At 39.6% G+C, this 22,521-nt stretch overlaps 3 protein-coding genes and 1 pseudogene across 5 annotated transcripts in view; 1 reads left to right on the top strand and 3 right to left on the bottom strand.

Annotated features, from left to right (window-relative positions):
• LOC129750658 (myotubularin-related protein 13) overlaps nt 1–6,033 on the bottom strand; it is a 63,733-nt gene extending 57,700 nt beyond the window's left edge. For all 3 annotated transcript variants that reach the window (XM_055745663.1, XM_055745662.1, XM_055745664.1), the window contains exon 1: nt 5,852–6,033. The gene's annotated coding sequence lies outside the window, so the exon portion shown is untranslated. The remainder of the gene's footprint in view (nt 1–5,851) is intronic.
• A 1,529-nt stretch (nt 6,034–7,562) lies between these two features.
• Nucleotides 7,563–13,220, top strand: LOC129754305 (zinc finger protein 629-like). The gene is made up of 6 exons (XM_055750274.1): nt 7,563–8,286; nt 8,347–8,822; nt 8,889–9,360; nt 9,428–9,518; nt 9,588–9,680; nt 12,586–13,220. The coding sequence occupies exons 1-6, from the start codon at nt 7,779–7,781 to the stop codon at nt 13,175–13,177; spliced, it is 2,232 nt and encodes a 743-aa protein (XP_055606249.1). The 5' UTR covers nt 7,563–7,778; the 3' UTR covers nt 13,178–13,220.
• Nucleotides 13,221–13,306: 86 nt separating this feature from the next.
• LOC129754613 (protein O-mannosyl-transferase TMTC4) lies at nt 13,307–17,641 on the bottom strand. The gene is made up of 5 exons (XM_055750771.1): nt 17,450–17,641; nt 16,877–17,375; nt 16,323–16,429; nt 15,229–16,251; nt 13,307–13,794 (listed from the first exon to the last, which is right to left on the bottom strand). Exons 1-5 carry the CDS (start codon nt 17,501–17,503, stop codon nt 13,357–13,359), a joined length of 2,121 nt encoding a protein of 706 aa, XP_055606746.1. The 5' UTR covers nt 17,504–17,641; the 3' UTR covers nt 13,307–13,356.
• A 1,196-nt stretch (nt 17,642–18,837) lies between these two features.
• On the bottom strand, nt 18,838–20,310 carry LOC129753939 (elongation factor 1-gamma-like; annotated as a pseudogene).
• Nucleotides 20,311–22,521: the final 2,211 nt, after the last annotated feature.

The following is a 22,521-nucleotide window of genomic DNA, read 5'->3' as shown; positions in this document are numbered from 1 at the left end:
ATGTTTGTACCCCTTTTGAGAGAATTCTTGAAAAAGAAAGCTCTCACTATGACCCTCATCGCAGAAGCAATTTCTTTCGATGGATAATTCATCCAATGAGGGGAGAGAAATTGTTTCTGTATTGCAATGGAACTGCAGAAGTATTTTACCAAAATTAGACCCATTTAAAATATTGGTACACAATTTGAATTGTGATGTGTTCGCCTTATGCGAAACTTGGCTCTCTCCAAACGTAGATTTCACCTTCCATAGCCACAACATAATTCGCCTGGATCGTGATGGTCAAAGAGGGGGTGGCGTTCTTTTGGGGATCAAGAAATGTCACTCTTTCTATCGTATTCCACTACAACCATCTCCAGGTATTGAAGTCGTTAGTTGCCAAGCTAGAATAAAAGGTCAAGACCTTTGTCTAGCCTCGGTTTATATTCCGCCATCTTCAAGCGTTAGCCGGAACCAATTGGCGAATATTATTTCACTTCTCCCAGAACCCCGGCTAGTTCTAGGAGATTTTAACTCCCATGGCGTGGGCTGGGGTAGCTCACGTGATGATGAACGTGCTAACATTATTTATGAGCTGTGCGACGACTTCAACATGACTGTCTTAAACAATGGGGAAGTGACTCGAATTAATGGATCCCAATCACAGCATAGTATTTTAGACCTTTCTCTAGCTTCTTCCTCTCTGAGCTTGGATTGTATGTGGAAGGTAATCCAAGACCCTCAGGGAAGCGATCATTTGCCTATCCATATTTCTATCGCCAGTGGTCGTAGTCCACCCGAAGAAATCAATATTCCTTATGACCTCACAAGGAATATAGATTGGAAAAAGTATGCATCGGATGTCATTGAAGCCATCGACTCAACAGATGAACTGTCTCCGGAGGCAGAGTACAGTTTTATTTCTGGAACAATTGTGGACTGTGCAATCGGAGCACAGGTCAGACGGAATGAAAGCTCGACAATACAGAAACGGCCTCCCACTCCGTGGTGGGATGGAGATTGCTCACGCGCGCGAGGTGAAAAGTGCAAGGCGTTTGTTGAGTTTCGCAGAACCGGATTACCAGAGAAGTTCCAACGTTACTTGGCCTTGGAACGCAAGTTCAAGAACTTGATCAGAGGCAAGAAACGGGGGTACTGGCGGCGATTCGTGGATGGGTTATCTCGAGAAACGTCTTTGCACACGCTTTGGAGAACGGCACGAAACATGCGAAATCACACTCCTTCGAACGAAACTGAAGAAAGTTCAAGTCGATGGCTGATACAGTTCGCGAAAAAGGTCTGCCCGGACGCAGCACCAGCTCAGAAACACTATCGAGATACAGAGAATAGTTCCGAAACGGAGGATCAATTCTCGATGGTCGAACTTTCACTTGCGCTCTGGTCTTGCAACAATTCAGCTCCCGGACTGGACAGAATCAAATTCAACTCGTTGAAGAATCTGCCAGATACCGCTAAGAAACGCTTGTTGAATTTATTCAATAAGTGTTTGGAGCTGAACATTGTTCCGCATGACTGGAGACAAGTGAAAGTCATCGCCATCCAAAAACCGGGAAAACCAGTTTCTGATTACAACTCGTATAGGCCGATTGCAATGCTCTCGTGTCTCCGGAAATTGCTCGAAAAAATGATTCTCTTTCGGCTGGATAAATGGGTTGAATCAAACAATCTGTTGTCAAGTACACAATTTGGATTCCGTAGAGGCAAGGGTACGAACGACTGTCTAGCATTACTTTCATCAGACATTCAATTGGCGTTTGCCCAAAAAGAGCAGATGGGGGCAGTATTTCTGGACATCAAAGGGGCATTCGATTCGGTGTCCATAGAAGTGCTATCTAGTAATCTTAACTCTTGCGGACTTTCACCAATTTTGAACAATTTTCTATATAACCTGTTGTCTGAAAAAATCATGCATTTTAGCCATGGAGAAACCAAAGTTGAACGAATTAGTTACATGGGTCTACCCCAAGGCTCATGTTTAAGCCCCCTGCTATACAACTTTTATGTCCGAGAAATCGATGCTTGTATGGCACAAAATTGCACGCTAAGACAGCTTGCGGATGACTGTGTTGTTCATATCACAGGTAAAACAGACACTCAAATAAAACCTCCTTTGCAAGAAACTCTAAATAACTTATCACATTGGGCCAGGAATCTAGGTATCGAGTTTTCGCCTAGTAAAACCGAGTTAGTAGTTTTTTCAAGGAAGCATTCCCCTCCTCAAATAGAGCTCCTTATGATGGGTAGAACTCTAACTCAATCTCTTAGTTTTAAGTATTTGGGTGTCTGGTTCGACTCTAAATGCCTCTGGGGAAAACATATTAGGTACTTGACACAAAAATGCCAAAAGAGAATCAATTTTCTTCGAACGATTACTGGAACCTGGTGGGGTGCTCATCCACAGGATCTCATCAGGTTATACCAAACAACGATACTGTCGGTCATAGAATACGGAAGCTTTTGCTTTGGGTCAGCCGCGGATACCCACTTGATTAAACTAGAACGAATACAGTATCGTTGTTTGCGTATTGCCATGGGTAGTATGCAGTCGACACATACGATGTGTCTCGAAGTACTGGCGGGAATAATGCCGTTGAAAAATCGGTTCTTCGATTTATCGCTACGTTTCCTAATTCGAAGTGAAACTATGAATCCTTTGGTGATAGAAAATTTGGAAAGGCTTATGAATATTAATCCGCAAGTAAAATATGTAAATAATTATAAAACTTTAAGTCAATTAGAAATAAATCCTTCTTTATTAAATTCGGACACGAGTCACTTTTACCCAATTAGCAGTTCCTTGATAAAATTCGATCTGTCCATGACCGCTGACATCCGTGGAATACCAGATCATGTCCGACCCAACATCATTCCTTCAATCTTTGCTTCAAAAGTACGTGAAATTGATCCTATGAAAATGTTCTTTACTGATGGTTCTAGAATCGACAACGCGACTGGCTTCGCAGTGTACAATGAGGGCTTTGAAGCTTCGTTCAAGCTTCGAGAGCCATGCTCCGTTTACACTGCTGAGCTAGCCGCTATTTACTGCACCTTGGAACACATTCGCACACTGCCCGTAGACCACTATTTCATCTATTCGGATAGTCTCAGCTCCGTTGAGGCGATTCGATCGATGAAACTGATGAAGCGCTCTTCCCATTTTTTGCTGGAAATTTCAGGGATATTGGGCGCTTTGATCGAAAATTCGTATAGGATTACCTTAGCTTGGATCCCGTCTCATTGTCTTATACAAGGCAATGAGAAGGCGGACTCATTGGCTAAGGTGGGCGCGTTACGAGGTGAAATCTTTGAGAGGATAATAACTTACAATGAATATTTTTCAATACCTCGCACTTTAGCGATTAACGCTTGGCAGTCTAGCTGGGATAATGGCACAAAGGGACGTTGGCTCCATACGATTATCCCTAAGGTTCCGACGAAGGCATGGTTCAAGCATTTTAACTTGAGTCGCGACTTCATTCGCGTGATTTCTCGGCTCATGTCAAGTCACTGCCGGCTTGACGCGCACTTGTTTCGTATTAATCTCGCTGCAACCAATGTTTGCGTTTGTGGGGATGGCTACCACGACATCGATCATGTTGTATGGACGTGTGAAAGGTATGATCAAACGAGGGCTTGGCTACTGGATACCCTTAGGGCCCGAGGTAGATTACCTGGTGTTCCAATTCGAGACATTTTGGCAAACTTAGATTTTGGATATTTGTTCCCAATTTACAAATATCTCAAGCTGTCTGACTCGGTCGTTTAGTCCGCTTACCCACGTAAACTCTCCCCTTGTGTGTTCTCCATTTAATGTCTGTTTTGTTTATTTATTAGTACCACCTCTCATCCAACGGGTTCGACACATTCATGAAGAAGGCTGGCCAGAAGATCGGAAACCGATACCAAACCGTAGCTACCGAAACCACAGCTACAGGAGGCCACCACCGGACCCTAATGGAACACTGATATCGAAGAATAAACCCTACAAACCCCTTCCTTTTCCCTTATTAAAATTTTGTTTTTTTTTTTTTAACTGTTGAGTCGCCGCGACTATTACGGCCCCCTCCCTACTAACCAGTGATACAAAGACCCTCGGCACATTTAAACTTTGTAAAAGTAAAAGGCCTTTAATAAACTAGTTGTAAATAAAAAAAAAAAAAAAAGTGAAACTGCTTTCAGATTTAGGAATTTCAGAGGAGGTAACATGAAAATTAACCCCACGAAAGATACCAGAGGTTCTAATTTACTTTCCAGGTGGAGACCAGAACCATTTGGGGTTCAAGGGACTTTCATGGCTAATTATGGGGTAGTCTTTCGTACTATTTATGGCTCATTATTATCATTATTCGAATTTATAGATTGAATATAAAGACTTTTCGAAAAACTGAGAATACGGTTTTTATGATAACTTTTTTTTTTAATCAATGATGCAACCTAAGTAACACCGATTTTGTTAGATTCTTTAGACCTTTTAGAGCAAGTTCACTGGTGTTTGAAGAAATTGGTTGAAATTTTGACGTTTTGAAAATTTTACCATGCAAAAATTTTTCAAGATCTTGGAGTGTTGTAAATAAACTTGAAGGCCACAGATCTTGAAAATGTTTTTGCATGGCAAAATTTTCAAAACGTGTTGTAAGTATCAAAATTTCAACCACTTTTTCCCAACACCAGTGAACTTGCTCTTATGAAACCTAAACTTGGTCTAGTAGCCTGCTATAAAACTTTGAAATTTTATGTTACTTGGGTATTTGCCTGTAAGAGCAAGTTCACTGGTGTTGGGAAGAGATCTAAAGACACTTACGGCACATTTTGAAAATTTTGCCATGCAAAAACATTTTCAAGACCTGTGCCCTTCTAGTTTTTTCACAACACGTGTTGTATTTTTGCATGCTGTGATACAAAAATAGCAATATTTTTATCACATACGACTGAAATAGAAACAGTGTTGTAAAAGAATATAACGTTCCAAGATCTTGAAAACATTTTTGCATGGTAAAATTTTCAAAATGTCAGAATTTCTACCACTTTTTCCCAACACCAGTGAACTTGCTCTAAGGTTACTTACAAGTGCAAGACCTTTAGAATACATCGAATTAAATTCAATAATACATAATATTATTAACATTTTAGGTTCTTAAAAATCGTAAGAGGAAGTTTGAGGTTGAATCAATGAATAATAGTAATCGACAATAAGCGTATGTATAGAATCAGTCATATTTTCAGATATTTTTAAGTGGCACCCAGATTCTTAATCCGTGAATCTATTCAGACGGTTTGGTAACCTTATCCTGATTACAGAATCAAGAGACAAAAAATTGCTGTTGGTTTTATGTTTTGGCTGTAGGGGTTTTCCCGAAGCTTATTTCAATCCATTTTCTTTTCACTTGTTTCCAGAAGCCACTCTTGCGTCCGATTCACTTTGCCGGAACACCCCAACAACAGCATAGCAGCAGCGGCTGGAGAATAAAGAATCCAGCTCAGTCAGCTCCCCCGAAATAAAAGAACGTCCATTGTCTGATTATTATTTGGTACAGGAAGCAACGACCCGTAACGACGTCGCCCGACGACAACCGCAGGAATGTGTGCCATCTTTCTTTTTCGCTCCGACTATTTCAGTGTTGCTCCACCGACCAAACCACACATCATCATATTCCACTACACTTGCTGCTGCTTCTGGCTGACTACTACTTGGTGCTTCCTAAACTTCCAAAACCCATTTTCCTCTTCTTTGCACTGGCTTCTTCAATATATAGGAACAACCATCTCCCCGCAGCACAAATCGATCTTCGTCGATTACACACGCCCAATTTTCGATACCTTCCCCATTCGGGGACCTCCGCAGAACACTCACATTCGCATAAGCGTTACTTCCGGCCAATCGCGGTCACTTCCAGAACACCGTCACTATCGTTCAACATGATAATTTCCGAACTCGAAAAAAGATAAATCCCGAAAAAAATCTGATCCGATACTGCACTTTCGACTTCCACTAGTTAGCAGCAGCAGGACGAACGCGATTTGAACGACGACACGACGAAAGACGGAGGAAAACTGAACCAATCTCTTCTTGCGTATTTGACATTCTCTTTTTCGTTTGCGTTGGCGCTCACAAACACAGACGCAGATTTGCGAGTGACGTTATTTTTTGCGCAAATGTCAATTGACGGATATGGTCTGGAATTTGGTCCCGGGATATTTGAACATTTTCAGAACAGCTACCCAGATGTTTTAAAAATATTCTTTATTGGGGCCTGGTACTTTTTACAAGTTCTGATAAGCTTACTTATAATTACTTAATGGTCCCACGTCGATTACATCGGGCCGTGGTAAAAGACCTCACCTGTTGACGATCCGGAGCCAGCGGCTTCACTTCGCCGCCATGAGTTTCAGGGTCTGCCTCTCCTTCGATGTCCTTCCAGATTCCATTCAAGCCCCTCTTTGCAAATCTCATTCTCATATAAAAGATATCTTTTCGAAGTGCGTGCCCAATCCATCTCCACTTACGTTCCCGAATCTCAATTTCTAGCGCCCTTTGATGACACCAGTAATGTAGTTCCTCATCAAATTTTCTTATAATGTGCCGAGGATCAATTTTTTTCTTTAAACTAATGGGTTGAAAGGGGAGTTGATGGGTAGAGAGGGGTATCTTAAAATTGACAAAATCGTTAAATCGACAAAATTCACGAAATGGATATAAAATCATCAAACTGTCAAAATTGACGAAATTGTTAAAATTTCGACCAAATGACACCAAAAATGACAAAATAGAATAGCAAAATTTGACATAATTTACAAAATTGACACAATTGACAAAATCGGCAAAAATTACAAATTGACAAAATTTACATAATAGGAAAAATCGACAAAATTAAGAAAATTGAAAAAAATTATCAAAATTGACAAAGTTGGAATTATTGACAAAATGGACAAATTGACAAAATTATCAAAATTGTCCAAAATTGATAAAATTATCATATTGTTTAAATTATCAAATTATCCTAAATTTTCAAAAATGTCATAAAAAGTTGCCAAAGTTGTCAAATTAATTGTCAAAATTATCAAATTAATAGTCGAAATTATGCCAAAATGTTAAAATTGCCAAAATTCACAATACTGTCACAATTGTTAAAAATAAAATTGTCAAAATATCAAAAGAGTCAAAATTGTAAAAATAATCTGATTTGTCAAAATCGATATTTTCAAAATTGTCACAATTTTTGAAATTGTCAAAAAATTAAAATAGTTGAATAAGTTTTTGAAATCGTCAAATTGTAATTTTAATCATAAAAAAACTGTAAATGTGACAAAATCGACAAAAAATAATTTTTTATTTTTTCCATTTTTTTGTTTGTTTTTTTTTTGTCATTTTTCATAATTATTCACTCAAACCAGAAGAATATCCGAATATTTTTAATGCATTTTTGATAATTTGTTTATTGAAATTCAACTGCAATTGAAAAACTGTGGGATTGTTCTTTAAAAATCCCGGAAACTAATACCTAATACCCATGTCAATAATAGCGAGCTAACGTCATTTGACGCACGGGCAGTTTTGCTTTGCGTTTTGTTTTGGCTTCCCCGCATCAAACAAACAAAAAATTTTATCAATCGAATTCGGTTTGTTTTTGTGCATAATTTTTTAATAAAAAGTTAACTGATTTTAAAGAATTCCCGATCTAAACAATGCCGGCTTAAGGCAGCTCTCGAAACATTGAAACAGCGGCGATTTGTTTGGTAAGCATTGGTGATACATCGAAAAAAAAGGAACTCCATCGAAAATGGCTTCGATGGCACCGGAATGGAATCGGACCTGTCGGGTTTGCCTGCAGGAGGGCGAAATCCTATCGCTGTACGCGCTCTGTCCGGAGTCCAATCTGAGCTACGGAGCCAAGGTGATGCAGTGCAGTAGCATTCGGATTCAGCGCGACGACAACATGCCGGAGCAGATTTGCGTCAGTTGCATCCTGGATCTGAATGTGGCGTACCGTTTCCGGGTCAACTGTGAAAGCTCCGATGCCATCTTGCAATCGTTGAGGGAACCATCATCGATGGTAGAGGAATCGATCGGTATCGATGAGGATGATGTTGGTGGTCATTCGAAAGACCAGCCAAGGTTAGAAGAGGTCGACGACGACGATTCTCGCCTATCGGTGACGTCGGAAATTCAGATTCCTATAGGGTCGGATGTGGTTTACAGCTACAAGCCACCGATCGGGCTCAATGTCAAACTAGTTTCTAGGGAGCAAAAAATTTTAAACGAAGCTCATGGGGAGATTGTTGTTTGTGGTATGTTTTGGGGATCAATAGGTTTAGTAAATGAATTAATTAATTTTTAACCCTTTTAAGGACTTGAACACCCACTGTCGAAGGTGCTTCCAGAATCATCAGATCCCCGGAAGTCCAGAGTGTGCCCGGAACCAGTTGTGCAGGACGATGACGATAATGATTCGTTGATAACGTACGACGATGCTCTGCCGCCTCCATCGAGCCAAGCCGAGGAAGATGTCGAAGAACCGGATGATGAAAGTGAAGTGGAAGAAGAACAACCGAAAATGGTGAATCCGGATTCCGACCAAGTTTGTGGCATGATGGCAACGATGGAAGATCAGCAGCGGTCAGAGATGAATGAAACGTTGGTAGAAGACGGAGATGATAGTCGGACTGTCGATAAGGCTGGCAAAAAGCTGCCCCGACCAGACGATAGCAGTACCGATATCTTCTTCAATGCACAACTGGTTTACGTCGACAAGGAGGACGATATCCTGAACCAGCTGGCGGAAATCAAGCGGGAGGATGAAGTTGACGAAGATTGGGAAATCATTGTGAGTGTCTCATCACAATTTACTTTATCCAAAACCCAAATTAATCAAACTTCCCTTCTTTTTCAGTATGACGACGATGAAAATGGCGATACCTATTTTCAGAAGCTACCCCAAACGAAAGCAACTACGAATCCCGTGGTACCGAAGGTTTTACACAAAGTACAGTTTCCGGAACCCAGCCGTGAGTCAGCCGTGGCACACAAACCAACCAACAGCAACTCGAATGCCAGTTTGGTCAAAACTATCCAAACTATTCGAAAGACAAACATCCCGAACGAACAGAAACCTACAATCGAAAACATCATCACCAAACCGGGTCCGGACGGATCCTTCGAGACGGTGATCCGAGTCAAACGGAATCTCAAACCGGCCAAGCAGCAGCACGTGTGCAAGATTTGCAACAGTTCCTACAAGTACAAACACGCCCTGGAGACGCACATGCGCCGACATCGGGGTGATAAACCGTACAAATGTAGCGAATGCGAAAAGGCTTTCGTGGTACCGTTTGAGCTGCGGAGGCACATGAGAACCCATACTGGTAAGACTTTGGACGAAGACATTATTTTCAACTTGTTAAACTACGGTTTTTTTTTATTAATTTTCAGGAGCAAAACCCTACAAATGCAAGTACTGTGAGCGGAAATTTTCGGATTTCGGTAGTAAAATTAAACACGAAAGGACACATACGGGGGAGAGGTTTGTGACTCATGATTTTTTTTAGGTGGGTTGTTTTTTAACTAACTTGTTATTATGTTTCCATTTCAGACCCTATGTGTGTGATGTTTGTGAGAAAAGTTTCACCTACTCGCATGTTCTCAACAGTCATATGCTGATACATACCGGTGTGAAAAAGTATTCGTAAGTATACTGTTGATTTTAAAATTCTTTTTACCTTATTACCTTAGCTGATAATGATTGTAAAGGGTAGAAGATTTCATCCTTTTAGTAAATTCTGAGAGAAAAAAAAGGTTCCCTCATGAAGTAGTGGCACTGGTAAAAAATGTGTTAAATTGTATAAAAACATCAAAAGATCTCACAAAACTAAATTAAATAACCTTCACCATACTCAAATTTAAAAACTTTTCAATTTTCAAAAGAATCTCAGCTCTGTGTTAATCTTCATCTGAAAATGTGCAGAAGTGTCTGTTGGACCGAACGACATTCGCATAGTTTCAAAACGTCCGTGCTCCTGGAAAAGTCAACCATTTAGGAAGGAAGGCCAGTTTAAAACAATATTACAGTAACAAAAACCATGAACTGATGATGTTAAAAGCTGACAAAAACCATTTTCGATTGTATCAAGAAACTGCCAATCAAACATGTAATGGTTGAACACTTTTAAATCCTTTAAATTGTGAGTCGCATGTTTTCAAAGAAAAATCAAGTTATGTATTTTCAAAAGCACTTTAAGCTCTGTGCTAATCTTCCTCTGAAAATTTGCAGGAGTCTTTTCGGTACCAAAAGACATTCGAATCTGCATTCATGTTATGTTATTTTATGCTTTTTGTCAATCTTCCTTTGAAAACTTTCAGGAGTCTTTTTTAGACCAAAAGGCATTTGCATAGATTCAAAGTATTCGTGAACAAATTTTGTGAATGCTTTAAGTTTTCTAAAAAAAAAAACGACGATTGATGTGAATGATGGCAATTTAAAATCTGTGCAAATTCCATTGGGTCCGAAAAGTGCTTTTGAAAACATTTGGAGAATGATTAACACTGCGCAAAAATAAATCTTGGAAATAACATAAGTCATTGATACTGACATCTCAGATAGTTGAGAACTGAAATCTGAGACCTGAGATGTAAGTCTCACTCACTCAGAAGTGAGAAGTGATACGTTAGATGTGAGAATTAAGACTAGAGACCTGAAAAATGAAACGTGAGACGTGAGAAATTAGACATAAGCCGATGACAAAAATGACAAAAAACGATTAATATTTCGAAAAAGATAAAAGTGGCAAAAATTACAAAAACGATTAAAAGGACAACAATAACGAAAATAGCTTGAGTGACAAAAAGGAAACAGCAAATGAACAAAAAAAAATTGAAGACGAATTATCAGAACTTTCAAGAGCAACAGAACTATTTTGATTAACGATTCTATTGTTGGTTATTGATTCTTCTTTTTTTATCTGAAAAAGGTAAATGAATTGAGAAATTGAAGTCTCCTTAAAAATATATAAAACAAACAAACAAAAAGGAGATAGGTAGATGACAAAAATGACAAAACTAAGCAAATAGACATAAATTACAAAAAAAAAAAAAATACAAATTGACAAAACTACAAAGTTGAAAAAATGATAAAAATGACAAAAACCACAAAAAAGACAAAACTCACTAATGCGACACAATTTCAAAAAACCTCATAAATTACAAAAACAGTATAAAAAATACAAAACTGAAAAATATTGTTTGTTTTATTGATTTTATAGAGGCATCAAATTTACAATTCATTCGCCTCTTAACTGAAAAATATTACCAAAACAACAAAAATGAAAAACGACAAGCACGATAGAAATGACAAAAATTTCAAAAATGATAAAAATGACAATAATAAAAGAAAAAATACAAAAACAAAGAAAAAACCAAAAAAAAACTAAAGTTACAAAAATAACAAAAACGACAAAAATGACCGAAACTACAAAAAAAACTAAAATAAATAAGGGGTAAGAGTAACCAAAACGACAAAAAAGCCGAAATAAGATAAAACTACAACTAAAAAAATTAGAAAAATGAGTAAAAAACTATAAAATTTTGCAAATAAAAATGTGAAAATGCCAAGAATGACAAAAATGACACACTGACCAAAAATAACAAAATTTAAAAATAGAAAAACGACAAAAATTACAAGAATGACCAAAGTGACACATCTGATAAATAATGTCGAAAATGAGGAAAAATAACAAAAATGACAGAAATGAAATGTAAGAAGTGAACACTGAGACGTAAGACGTCAGATGTAAGAAACGAAACGAAAGAAGTAAGTTGTAAGCCTTAATGAGACGTGAAAAGTGAACAGTGATGCGTGAGATGTGGGTTTCATGTTACAAGTCTTAGGTCTTATGTCTCTTGTCCCAGATCGAAGGTACCATGCCTCAGATCTCAAGTCTTTTGTGTCGTATATCATATCTCACGTCTTACATATGTATGTCTCAAGTTAGGCCTAACATTTAAGGTATCAGGTTTTTTGTCCAATGCTTGAAGTCTCATGTCTCACCATCCATGTTCCACTCATGTCTTATGTATCAGCTCTCATTTCTCATATCTCATCTTTCAAGTCTCAGGTCTATCTCATTTAAAACATAAAAAAAATTCCCACTCCAAACTTCGAACAAATACAAAAAGGACTTTTTTCTCTCAGATTTCATGTGTTACACAACCTTTTTTTTCTAAAATCGTCTAGTGCAACATCCGTGTCAAGACATTTCGGATTACCAAGAAGTTGGACCCAAACGCGATCACAACAGACCATTTGTAAATATTTCTGTTTTTCCGAATGCCTTTTGGTTGGCAAAACGCTCCATCAAACGTTCAAAGGAGGATGCCATCACCTGTTTCATTCTTAAACACCTTTAACGGAATCAGAGTTGTTTCCTATAAACAACGTCCAAGTGGTGTCCAAGAACGTTTGTCCGTTCAGGACGTCCAAGCTTCACATAATTGAACGAATGTTTTCTCTATTTACTTTTTAATGATCATAAAATAATAATGCTAACATAAAAGTACTTCAAAATATCAATTCATTTTCCTTCTTCCAAATTCAGCTGCTCCGACTGTGGCAAACGGTTCGCCAAATCACACCACCTCAAAGCGCACCTGAACACACACGTGCGAGTGAGCAGCAGTAGTACAAACAACAACAATAGCACAATCAAATCTATGTTGCAGCAGCCATCGAAACCGAGCACCATTCACCATCCCACAACGCTGCACATGACCAGTCACAACAACAGTGTTAGCGGGGCTGATCCTACGCTCGGTTTGGGACCGACGGTTCCGATTGCAGTCGAAGACGGTCTCGTTTTGGATCCGGGACCTCCTGGAAGCTCCGTGGATCAGCTAATGGTGGACGGTATCGATGATAGGAGTAGCGATTTCCACCTAGATGGCGATGATCCGGGTGCCGCCTTCGGGCAGCTCGTGAACATAGGGGATTACATGATATCATCGAAGGCGGACGATCCGAGGGGGTTCGGAGCCATTATGGATGACGATGATGATGACGACGATGGCCGGGGAAATGTGGTGGGCGTTGAGGAGGACTCTTTGCTGAACGTGGTAACGGTGTTGGCGGCCAATCAGGTCGCCGGCCTGGTCGAAGGAGATTATTCTAACATACGGGTAATCAATGGGTAAGTGCAAGATACACACCCACAAGGTGTGCTTTAGTAATATAGGCAGAGCTTTATATTGAACCATGGTTTGGGACGTTTCTCGATAGAACAAAAGAAAGCCTTGAGGATTCTTTTAAAAGTTAAAAAATGGCTACGTATTTTATTCGAGGTTAAAATCGTTTCCTTTAAAAAGTCTTAATATTAATTGCTTCGTTTATGACGAGATGAGCGTAGTTTGGCAAGATTAGTTTTTGCCATTTCCGAAGTCGGATTGAGTTTGAGCGCTTCGTTGTAGAGTCGTTCGGCCTGATCCAGTTTGCCCCAGCGGTGGTACAGGACGCCCATATTTTGCAGGTATTTCTCTACCCGAGGGTGGGCTTGCACCAAGCTGGCGTAGATCTGTTCCGCTTGCGAGAACTGTCCCATTTTGGCCAGGGCTGTGGCTCTTGCTGCCAGCAGCGTTGGATTGCCGGGCAGATACTGGAGGGCCCGAGCGGTGAGAGCCAGGATGTCTCTCTGTTGGTTGGTGGTATCGTACACGTTGATCATGTTATTCCAGGCCTTGATATGATGCGGGTCCTGTCGGATCGTTTCGTTCCAGGTGGCCAACGCCATGCTGAGGTTGCCGGTGTCGTGGTACTGGTTAGAAATAATGAAATTTTTGTATTTACTGAATTCGGTAGATTATCCTAATATAGTTCTAGGAAACCGGAGTTGACACTCTTCAATGAATATCTCTGAAAGAGGTCTTAATAGGGCTTCTCGGTTTACCCAGCACTAAACAATCGTATTCGATGTATTTTCTCTAACTACGATATGGGATCGCTCTTCCCTCATCGGCCAGCAGATAAGGTCACTTGGGTACCTCGATTTGGCCGAACAGAGAATCAAATTGATCACATCTGTATCAGCAAAAATGGAGAAAGAGCCTTCTTAATGTCCGCAATAAACGAAGCGTGGATATCGATCTGACCATTACCTTGTTCCTGGTGAGATACATCTGAGAGTTGCGACGTCCACCAATTTGAGAACCCAGAGGTGAAAATGGCATACGTTGACCAGCTTGAATCAAGAGCCTCAGAACTGCCGACAGACGGAATGGTTGCAATTATCACGACAAGCCAAGGTACTCTCGGTGAAGTTTGTGAAAGAGAGTGAAATGATGTCGGATGAAACCTGGAGGAGGATGATCGATGATCGGATGAAAGCGTAGTTGGGAGCAGGCGGTCGTCCGAAGCTGCCATCCGCTTACGATACGCGGAGCTGCAAGACAAACTTCTTAGCCGAAGAGGGTTCCGATTACTGTATAACATATCACTCCGCCTGAGTGGTGTAAGGACTAATGCTAAAATGCCGTCGAAAGATCGAGCAGATCAGGAATTGACAGATAGAAAAAACAGCACAAACGTTGGATTGAGCAGTGAGTCGCATGAATATCGTCAACTGAGAAGCGCTCTCGTTGACTGGAATATAAGCGCTAATCAAAAACATGAAATCTAACAAACCGTCTGAAATCGATTGCCTTTCTTCTGAAACGCTCAAAGCCGACCCTGCCTTTTCAGCACAAATGTTGCACAATTTTTTCGCTGACATCTGGGTACTGCAACATTCGCGCCGACTGAAAGCAGGGCTTTTCCTTATCGCCGTTTTTTTCAATGGTAATGGATAAGATCTTGACTGGATCGACCGACTGTAGACCGAACTGAGAATTGTTGTGGAGTCCTTTGAAAATGGTGGAGCTAAACGACCTTGACCTTGACTTGATAATATTGTTTGGTTCGCGCGGACATCTAGGTATGAATAGAAAGCTCGAAGATTTAACAAAAAGCTCCAAGGCAGCAGATCTTAAAGTGAATGTCGGACAGACCAAGTCGTTGGAATTAACACAGAAACCCCTTCCAGCTTCATGGTAGCTGAGTAACAAGTTAAAAAAGGCGTAATTAGCCTTCTGACAAGCAAGCTGCAGTTCAAGGTTAAATAATCAAACTATTGCAACATTTTAAGTGAATTTTAAACATAAGAACAGAGTTAAAAAAAATAAGCAAGTAGGTAAATTGTAATACGGCCACTTACCAAATTACCCAAATTGAACACACAGTTGGGATAGTGCGGTTGTTTCTTCAGTGCTCGCTGGTAGCAGGTCAGCGCATCCTGATGGTTCTTTAGGGCGGCATAAACGATTCCCAAGTTCATCCACGCGGTGTGGAAATCCTCGTGCAGTTCGATCGCCCTTCTCAGATGTTCCATCGCTAGTCGGTAATTTTGCTCCTCCCGATAGAGATTCCCGAGGTTCATATGAGCAGCCTCGTACTCCGGATAGAGTTTTATCGCATGTTCGTAAAACTCGAAAGCCGTCTGCTTATCACCCTGATCGGTGGCTAGCCTGGCGATGTTGTAATAGACTTTGGCGTTGTTCGGTACAACTCGCAGTGCTGATCGAAACAGTTGGTGTTCGGTGGACCAGTGCGAGGCCCGTTGGATGGTTCTTAGTATAAAAATAGTAGAGAGCAGGAGGAGTCCCGCGATGGCAATTCGGCGATACTTCCTAAACAAGCGACTATATCCTAAAGCTATCAGATAGCAGAATCCCAGAGATGGAATGTATAGAATGCGTTCGGCGATAACGAAACCGACCCGAATTAGGCCACTGGCGGGGAAAAACGGTACTACCATGAGGGCAAGGGCCTTTAAAAATTGTGCATGGAAGCGACGGCGATAGACAAACAGTCCTAGGAATGTATAGAAGAGTAGCACAAACAGTATCCGGAAATCTGTTCCAGTTTTCAGCAGTTGAATCGATTCCAATGCCCAATCGAAGCTGAGCCAATCGGGACACAGCATTAGCCACAGATTCAAGGAGTAAAGGTAGCTCTGGGATAATAGCTTGACCATGCCATGACTGGCGGCCACCTGGTTATCTTTGTCGCGAAACTGTGGCCGAGTAAAGCCTTGCACCCACAGGCGAATGTAGATAACGAGACAGGACATCTGGAATAGGGTTATGAGCCGGGCGATGAGGGCTTTATTGTTGACTAGAGTGCTCCAGGGGCGGCGCAAATCGACGTTGGACAGCACGTCCAGTATGGCACACATGGCCTATGTGAAAGAGGGAAGAATTGGAATAAGTACTTTTCGGTCAGATGTTTAAACGTTATCTTCATATTTACCAGAATTGTTACGCCGGTTTCTTTACAGAGCACTGCTATGCCTGTTAGTATAAATACTGCTGCAAGTACGATAGCTTGTTTGGTGTAGGCGGGGACTCGTTTTTGATCTAAAATTTGAAATGATAACAAGTCATTGAACATTTTGTTTTCCGAGTAAAATAAAACAACATTTTGAAAGTTTCGAATTGAAACATTCTCTGAAAAAAAAATGAATGATATAGAGAAGTCTCCAGAGGATATTATTGATAATCTGCGTTTTTCCTGTTTTCTTTTCAGAATGACATCTAAAAACGTTCTGCTACAAACTAGAGCAACGACAGAGTCCTCAACGACAAAACCATCTTATTACCAAACACGACACCTTCAAACTTGCTGGACTAGGTAGCAAGTTTGAAAAGCACAAGTTTTTAGTAAGTGGATAGCATAATATACATTTTACTAGAATGAAATTGTAAGTATTAACTTGATTTAAGCTTTAGTAAGTTTTAATCTTTGAATAAAATTCTGTAGCTACTTTTGCTTTAAACCTACGGTTGTTGATATTTAAAACGAACCTTCGAACAAGCTACAGTAGACGAGTACAGCTAGAACAAACCAAACCGTGGCCAGGAGCTCAGCTCTGCCCACGATCCCGGCCACGGCTTCCGTATGAATGGGATGTATCACGAAAAGCACGGAAGCCCAGAATTCGATACCAAATCGCTCGACTCGATGCCGATGGCCAACCGCTTGAAAGAAGCTGGGCAGCAGCAATCCGATACCGGTGTGAAGAAGCCAGTTGGTCGTTTTCATCCGGGTTGCATTCAGTTGACCACCGCCTAGCAGGTGAACCTCCTGCCGGAAGCTCCAGATAGTCAGGGGCCGATACGATTTGTGACTATCTTTATCGGTGATGTTGCTGCCCCAGAAATCATGCCGGAACAACTGGATCAGTGATATGTTGGCATCGGTCACGTCCCGATTCTTTACTATTGCTACCGAATCGTCGAACACGAACGTCCCTTCTAGGGACGAATAATAGCAACAAAACGAAAGAAGCGCCAATATGCCATACTGTTTGAATGGGTTCGAGAAATGATTATTATTAGCAAACAAAAAATCATGAATGAAATTCAACCGTAACAAACCTTTAAAAGCTGGAAAACCATGGGATGAAGTGTGGGCTGAGAAGTGGCGACCATGCTGGCGAGTTCTCCTACATCTTAGGTGGTTTAAAACGGGTCAAACAGTGGATAGTTTCCTGTTGATTGTTTGGCGATATTCTCTAGATTGGGCACGACTTGTATACAAACATTTTTGTCTTATATCTTCATTGCCAAAACTGTGCGCGAGTTTTATTCACCACAAATACAGTCGGGAGCAAATTGTTGGTATGCGAATAAGGATATACATTCAAGGTGAAAAGTCATAGTGTTTCAGATGTTGAACCATCTTTAATCAAATATCTAATATCATCAGGTAATATATTCAAAGCCAATTTAAGAAAAGGATAAAATCAAAATTAAATCGGCATGCTTGCTTAAAAAATCAACCCCCCATACTAGTGAACCTGTATATAAGAGAAGTGACATCTGAAACGCAAAATTCCAATCGAGCAAAAGAACTGTCAAAATCGATTCCAATCGATCCGAGCATTTTGTCGCAGAGCTTTTACCTTTCTTATTGAAAACTCAACCAAGGAAGGTATTGTGATTATTGTTATAGTTCAAACAGATAATTTTTTAGCTGGTCATATGAATTTATGATTAGGTGCAATTCTTTTCAATGCTTTGGTGAATCGTGTTTCTAGTAAGAAAACTAACTGAATATTAACGAAATTCAAGTCATTCATACCGTTTATCGCGATCCTTCGAGCATCGCGTTCAATGTTGTTTTGTTGGATTGAAGGAGCGTTCACTTTAGAGCTTGAACATTGAGCCAGAAAACAGTGCTGGAGATTTTTTTGTCCAAGATTTCGACGATGTTGCCACATATTTTATTTTAAGAGGGATCAGATGTCGCTTCTCTTATATGAAGGTTCACTACCCCATACTTGTTCTGACTGTTCTAGTTCTAAGTGACCCTTCGATGTGTCTTGGCTAGAGATTTTATATTCAACACGGGATTCTTGAAGTTGGCTTTACACAGTGGGGCTTATTCTGCGAGGCGAGTGACGTGAAGTGACATAGTTTTTTAGAGTCACCGTATTCTAGCAGGCGAATGCCGTGACTTGAATGAACTTTCGGTGACTTAAATGAACTTTTTTTTACTGTCACCGTATTCTCAGAGGCGAATGGCGTGACTCAAGTCGGTGCCAAGTGACTTTTGAAGTCGTAACCTATTCCGCAGGTGACTTGGAAGAAATAAAAACGAAAATTTCTCAATGTGACAAAATTTTAATGATATCACTGACGAAACTTTAAAATAAATGCTTTTAGATGAAAAATGTTTTGAAAAAATAAAACAAAGGTTTATTTTTTTAGTTTAAATCTTTAAAAGCAACTTGTTTTTTTATAAATCAAATTTTTGAGGCAAATATTTTATAAATATGTTGTTTTAAAAAGGAATTCTTTTTGGATAAATTTGATAAAAAAAAATTCGATAATCAATTCCATTTAACACAATTCAGTATAAAAATAACCTGTAGTGTTTCCGAGCTACTTTTGATACGAATTTCACCTATATGCAATTTTAAACATTTCTGTAAATGTATAGGGGTTCGTTGAAAATATGTACCTGAGCATTGACGAATGTTGAAAACTCTATGCCGCTCAAGGCAAATTTTAGGAAATTCATGGAATCGTGTGAATTTTGAGAATTTAATGTTATAACAAAAAAGGTGGTTTCTTTCTTGTGTTGCTGTTAATAACGAGTTTGAGTTACTTATCCATGAACCTGGTTGTGGACGATGATCTTCTTAGCGGGTCAGAGCGATTTGTTAATGCTATTTTTAAAAAACCGTACTTTAGTTGATTGACTATAAAGCCCTCACCCAGGAAACCGGAATTTTCTAATCTATATTGAGGTATATTGTGTAACCGTTTCAGTTTTAAAATAGTTTATTTTCCTCTAAGGCAAACCGTGCATATGCTAATTTACTTGATTTGAACCAGGGTGAACTTGCGACCGGCTTTGTCGGCTCAAACCCAAGAGATGTACTGCTTGACCAGGTTTCTAGTTTTCTCGAACTTGGGGTCGAGTTTCCTTCAGTCGTACACCTCGTAATCGATCTGTCAGTCGGGGGAAAGAGTGAAGGCCAGCTCCTGTCCGCGCCAGATCCCGATGCCGGAGATTGTGGGTTGTTGTCCTTACCGAACAGACACATGGAAGCGAAGGCCTGCTTACGCATCTTTTCCAAACGCTGAAGTAAGTAGTAAGGAATGGACTTAGCTTCATCCTCGTTGGAATAACACCGTTTGAAGCCGTCAAAATTGAAAGTTCCCTCGGCAGAGAATCGAACGGATCCTTGGATTTAGGTTCCTCTGCTGAAGCCAATTCGGCGGTAAACATTTCTTCGGCGGGCTGCGGTTCCTTTTTGGCTGGGGTGGGTTCATTTTCCTTGTGTTTCCTCCACCTCCAGCCGTCTTGCTCTGGAACTCGGAAAACTTATTTGGGTCGACTTCCGCTGCCTTGGCACTAAGCGTAAAGTTTTTAACCACTACCTTAACCTGAGGCTGGATCAGTACGAGGGAACCAACAGGTCACGAGTCGTTCGAAACGTAATACGCGATAACTTTGCTCTCGATCAGCAACTTACCATCGGTGGTTTCGAAAGTCGGATCCTTTCCAATTGGGAACTTCTTCAGGAAGTCGGAACTCTTGTTCGTTTCGCCAACACGAAATTTGTCACCTTGACACCAAAGAACTGTGCCGCAATCAGGGCCTTGTAGGGCGGAAGATATCTGGATAAATGTACAGGGTACCAGCCAATGCATTCTGACAAAAAAAAAAATCAACATGAAAAACACAAATTTAATTTAATTTAAGAAAATTACCTTTTCCTATCCATTTTTGTTTATGCGCAAATATCATTTGACAGTTCATATAATTCATTTTGGAGCTTGCGAATGAATACAGCGGCAAAAATTTTAAAAAATAGAAGGGAAGGTGAAGCACATTTTTTATGAATAGCTTAGGTGGTATCAAAAAAAAGGCTGAGAAGATGTTTTGTATGTCCAAATGTTCGTTTACATCAGCTGAATCTGAATACAAACACAAAAAATGACCTAACAAATCCATCAAAACTCGTTTTTGTTAGAAATTTCCAATAAAATTGAACATAAAATCTAACAGATTTGCATCACCTGGGTATGCACGCACGTTGGGCGAAAGATTTTTTCGAATGAACTTCGATGAACAACCAATCCATAAACAGGGATTGAGTTCTAAGGTTATACATTTTTGTGTTTGCATGTGTATTAGTAGTCAAAAAATAGCGTTTTTTTTTTAATTTTATCAAAGTTGTTTAAAGAAATCAATTAAAAAATTTCGTATGGTTTCTCATGTGTTTTTAAATTTATTTTTTTTAACGCAGTTTTTATAGTCTGATCAATTCTGAAGTTCAAAGGGTACCAGATCGAGTTTTAAGCAAATTTGATAACAAAAATTAATTTAAAATAATTAAGATGTTTTATTTCTTAATCAATTCTATTCAAATAATATTATTGAAAGATTAACTTTCTTCCAAATAATAACAAAATGATTGGGCGTGCTTTTTCAAATAAATGAGATTATAAATTGAAGAATACTGGATTTATTCAAGCAAATTCAAGTAAGCTCAGATTTTTTTTCAATCAAACATCTGTAATAAAATTTATTAACGAATATCTAATGATTAAATGAAGGTATATTAAATTTTTCGGAAGAATTCATAACTTAAATGGAAATTCTCGGAAAAAGCAAAAGGAAAAAATCTTCTTATTTGTTGTGCGTTGCTTCAGATTCTAGTCTCATAAATAGAAAAACTGGCTTCTAGGATGTTGAAAGTGCCCCGGCCGAACTCTCGGGCTCGAACTCGGGCTAATGAAAAGAGTTGTTTAAATTTATTTTCATTCACAATCAAATGAAACTCTGGATCACAAACTGGTTTACTATGTTCGAATCATCTGGTCAACCATATCAGTTTTGTCGTGTTTCAAAAGCCAAATTTTCTCTGCGTTTTGTATTATCGGCATAAATTTTCGAATGTTTTGTGAAAGTGACTTCATCCAAGAAATTAAATATCACCCTACCTTCTTTAAATGTCCTTAAATATTTTGACAGTTTGCATAGTGAACCTAATGAAACTGGTTCATTGCCTCTGGAACGTCTAAATGAATGAAGCAATGAACTAGTCACCTGGCGTGAGTCGCCTCTCGGAATACCACGACTATAGTCACGTGACTACGACTAATGTGACTCCGAGTCACTTCATTCGCCTCGCAGAATAAGGCCCAGTATTACACACCTCCGGATAGGGTGGAAACGAAATACTAAATAAATGCGTGGAAAAGTCGATGAAACCATTTATTTGTTGAAGTGGGTAATCTTCAGTATTTGAACATAAAATTAGAAAAATGAGAAAAAAGTATCGAAATTTGACAAAAATAACAACTATGACGAAAATTCTAAAATCTGTGTGCCCTAATTGTCACATCGCTGGAAGCATAATTGTCACCGGCAGTTTAGTTATGTAGGGTTGAGATGAAGGATATGATTTTGATACTTTTTTTTTCTCATTTTTCTAATTTTTTGTCCAAATACTAAACATTACCCACTTAAACAAACAAATGGTTTTATCGACTTGACAAATTTGAAATTATCTCAAAATTATGTATAGGCATGTATGTATTAATCGGAAAAGTATAATAATTCTCTAAAAAAAAAACGCCTGACAAGCACCGTATTCATAGTTTAGGAACCCACCGCCAGGGGCGCGCGCTCCTAAAAAGGATGCGCGTATCTAGGTGAGTTCCTTGCGGGTGGTGAGTTTTTTTAACTGTTTTCCGTGTTTTCCTCGATTTCCCTGCGCCATCCATCACCGCATTTGTGGTGGAAAACACACCAACATTTCCGCACATCAGTGTGCGGTTGATTGACTTGCTTGGGTCTTGTTTTCCAAAATGTAAATCCGAACACGGGTTTCGATTGTGTATTGGTGTGTTCCGTCGGCTCGGGAAAAACAGGAAGGAAAATCCGTCAGTTTGGGAGTGTCCTTGTGTTGGTTTGGTGGGTGAGTTGA

This window comes from Uranotaenia lowii, chromosome 3 (genome assembly GCF_029784155.1).
Source record: "Uranotaenia lowii strain MFRU-FL chromosome 3, ASM2978415v1, whole genome shotgun sequence".
Lineage (NCBI taxonomy): Eukaryota > Metazoa > Arthropoda > Insecta > Diptera > Culicidae > Uranotaenia > Uranotaenia lowii.
The sequence above is the reverse complement of the archived record's forward strand: the minus strand, read 5'-3'. Positions and strand labels throughout refer to the sequence as shown.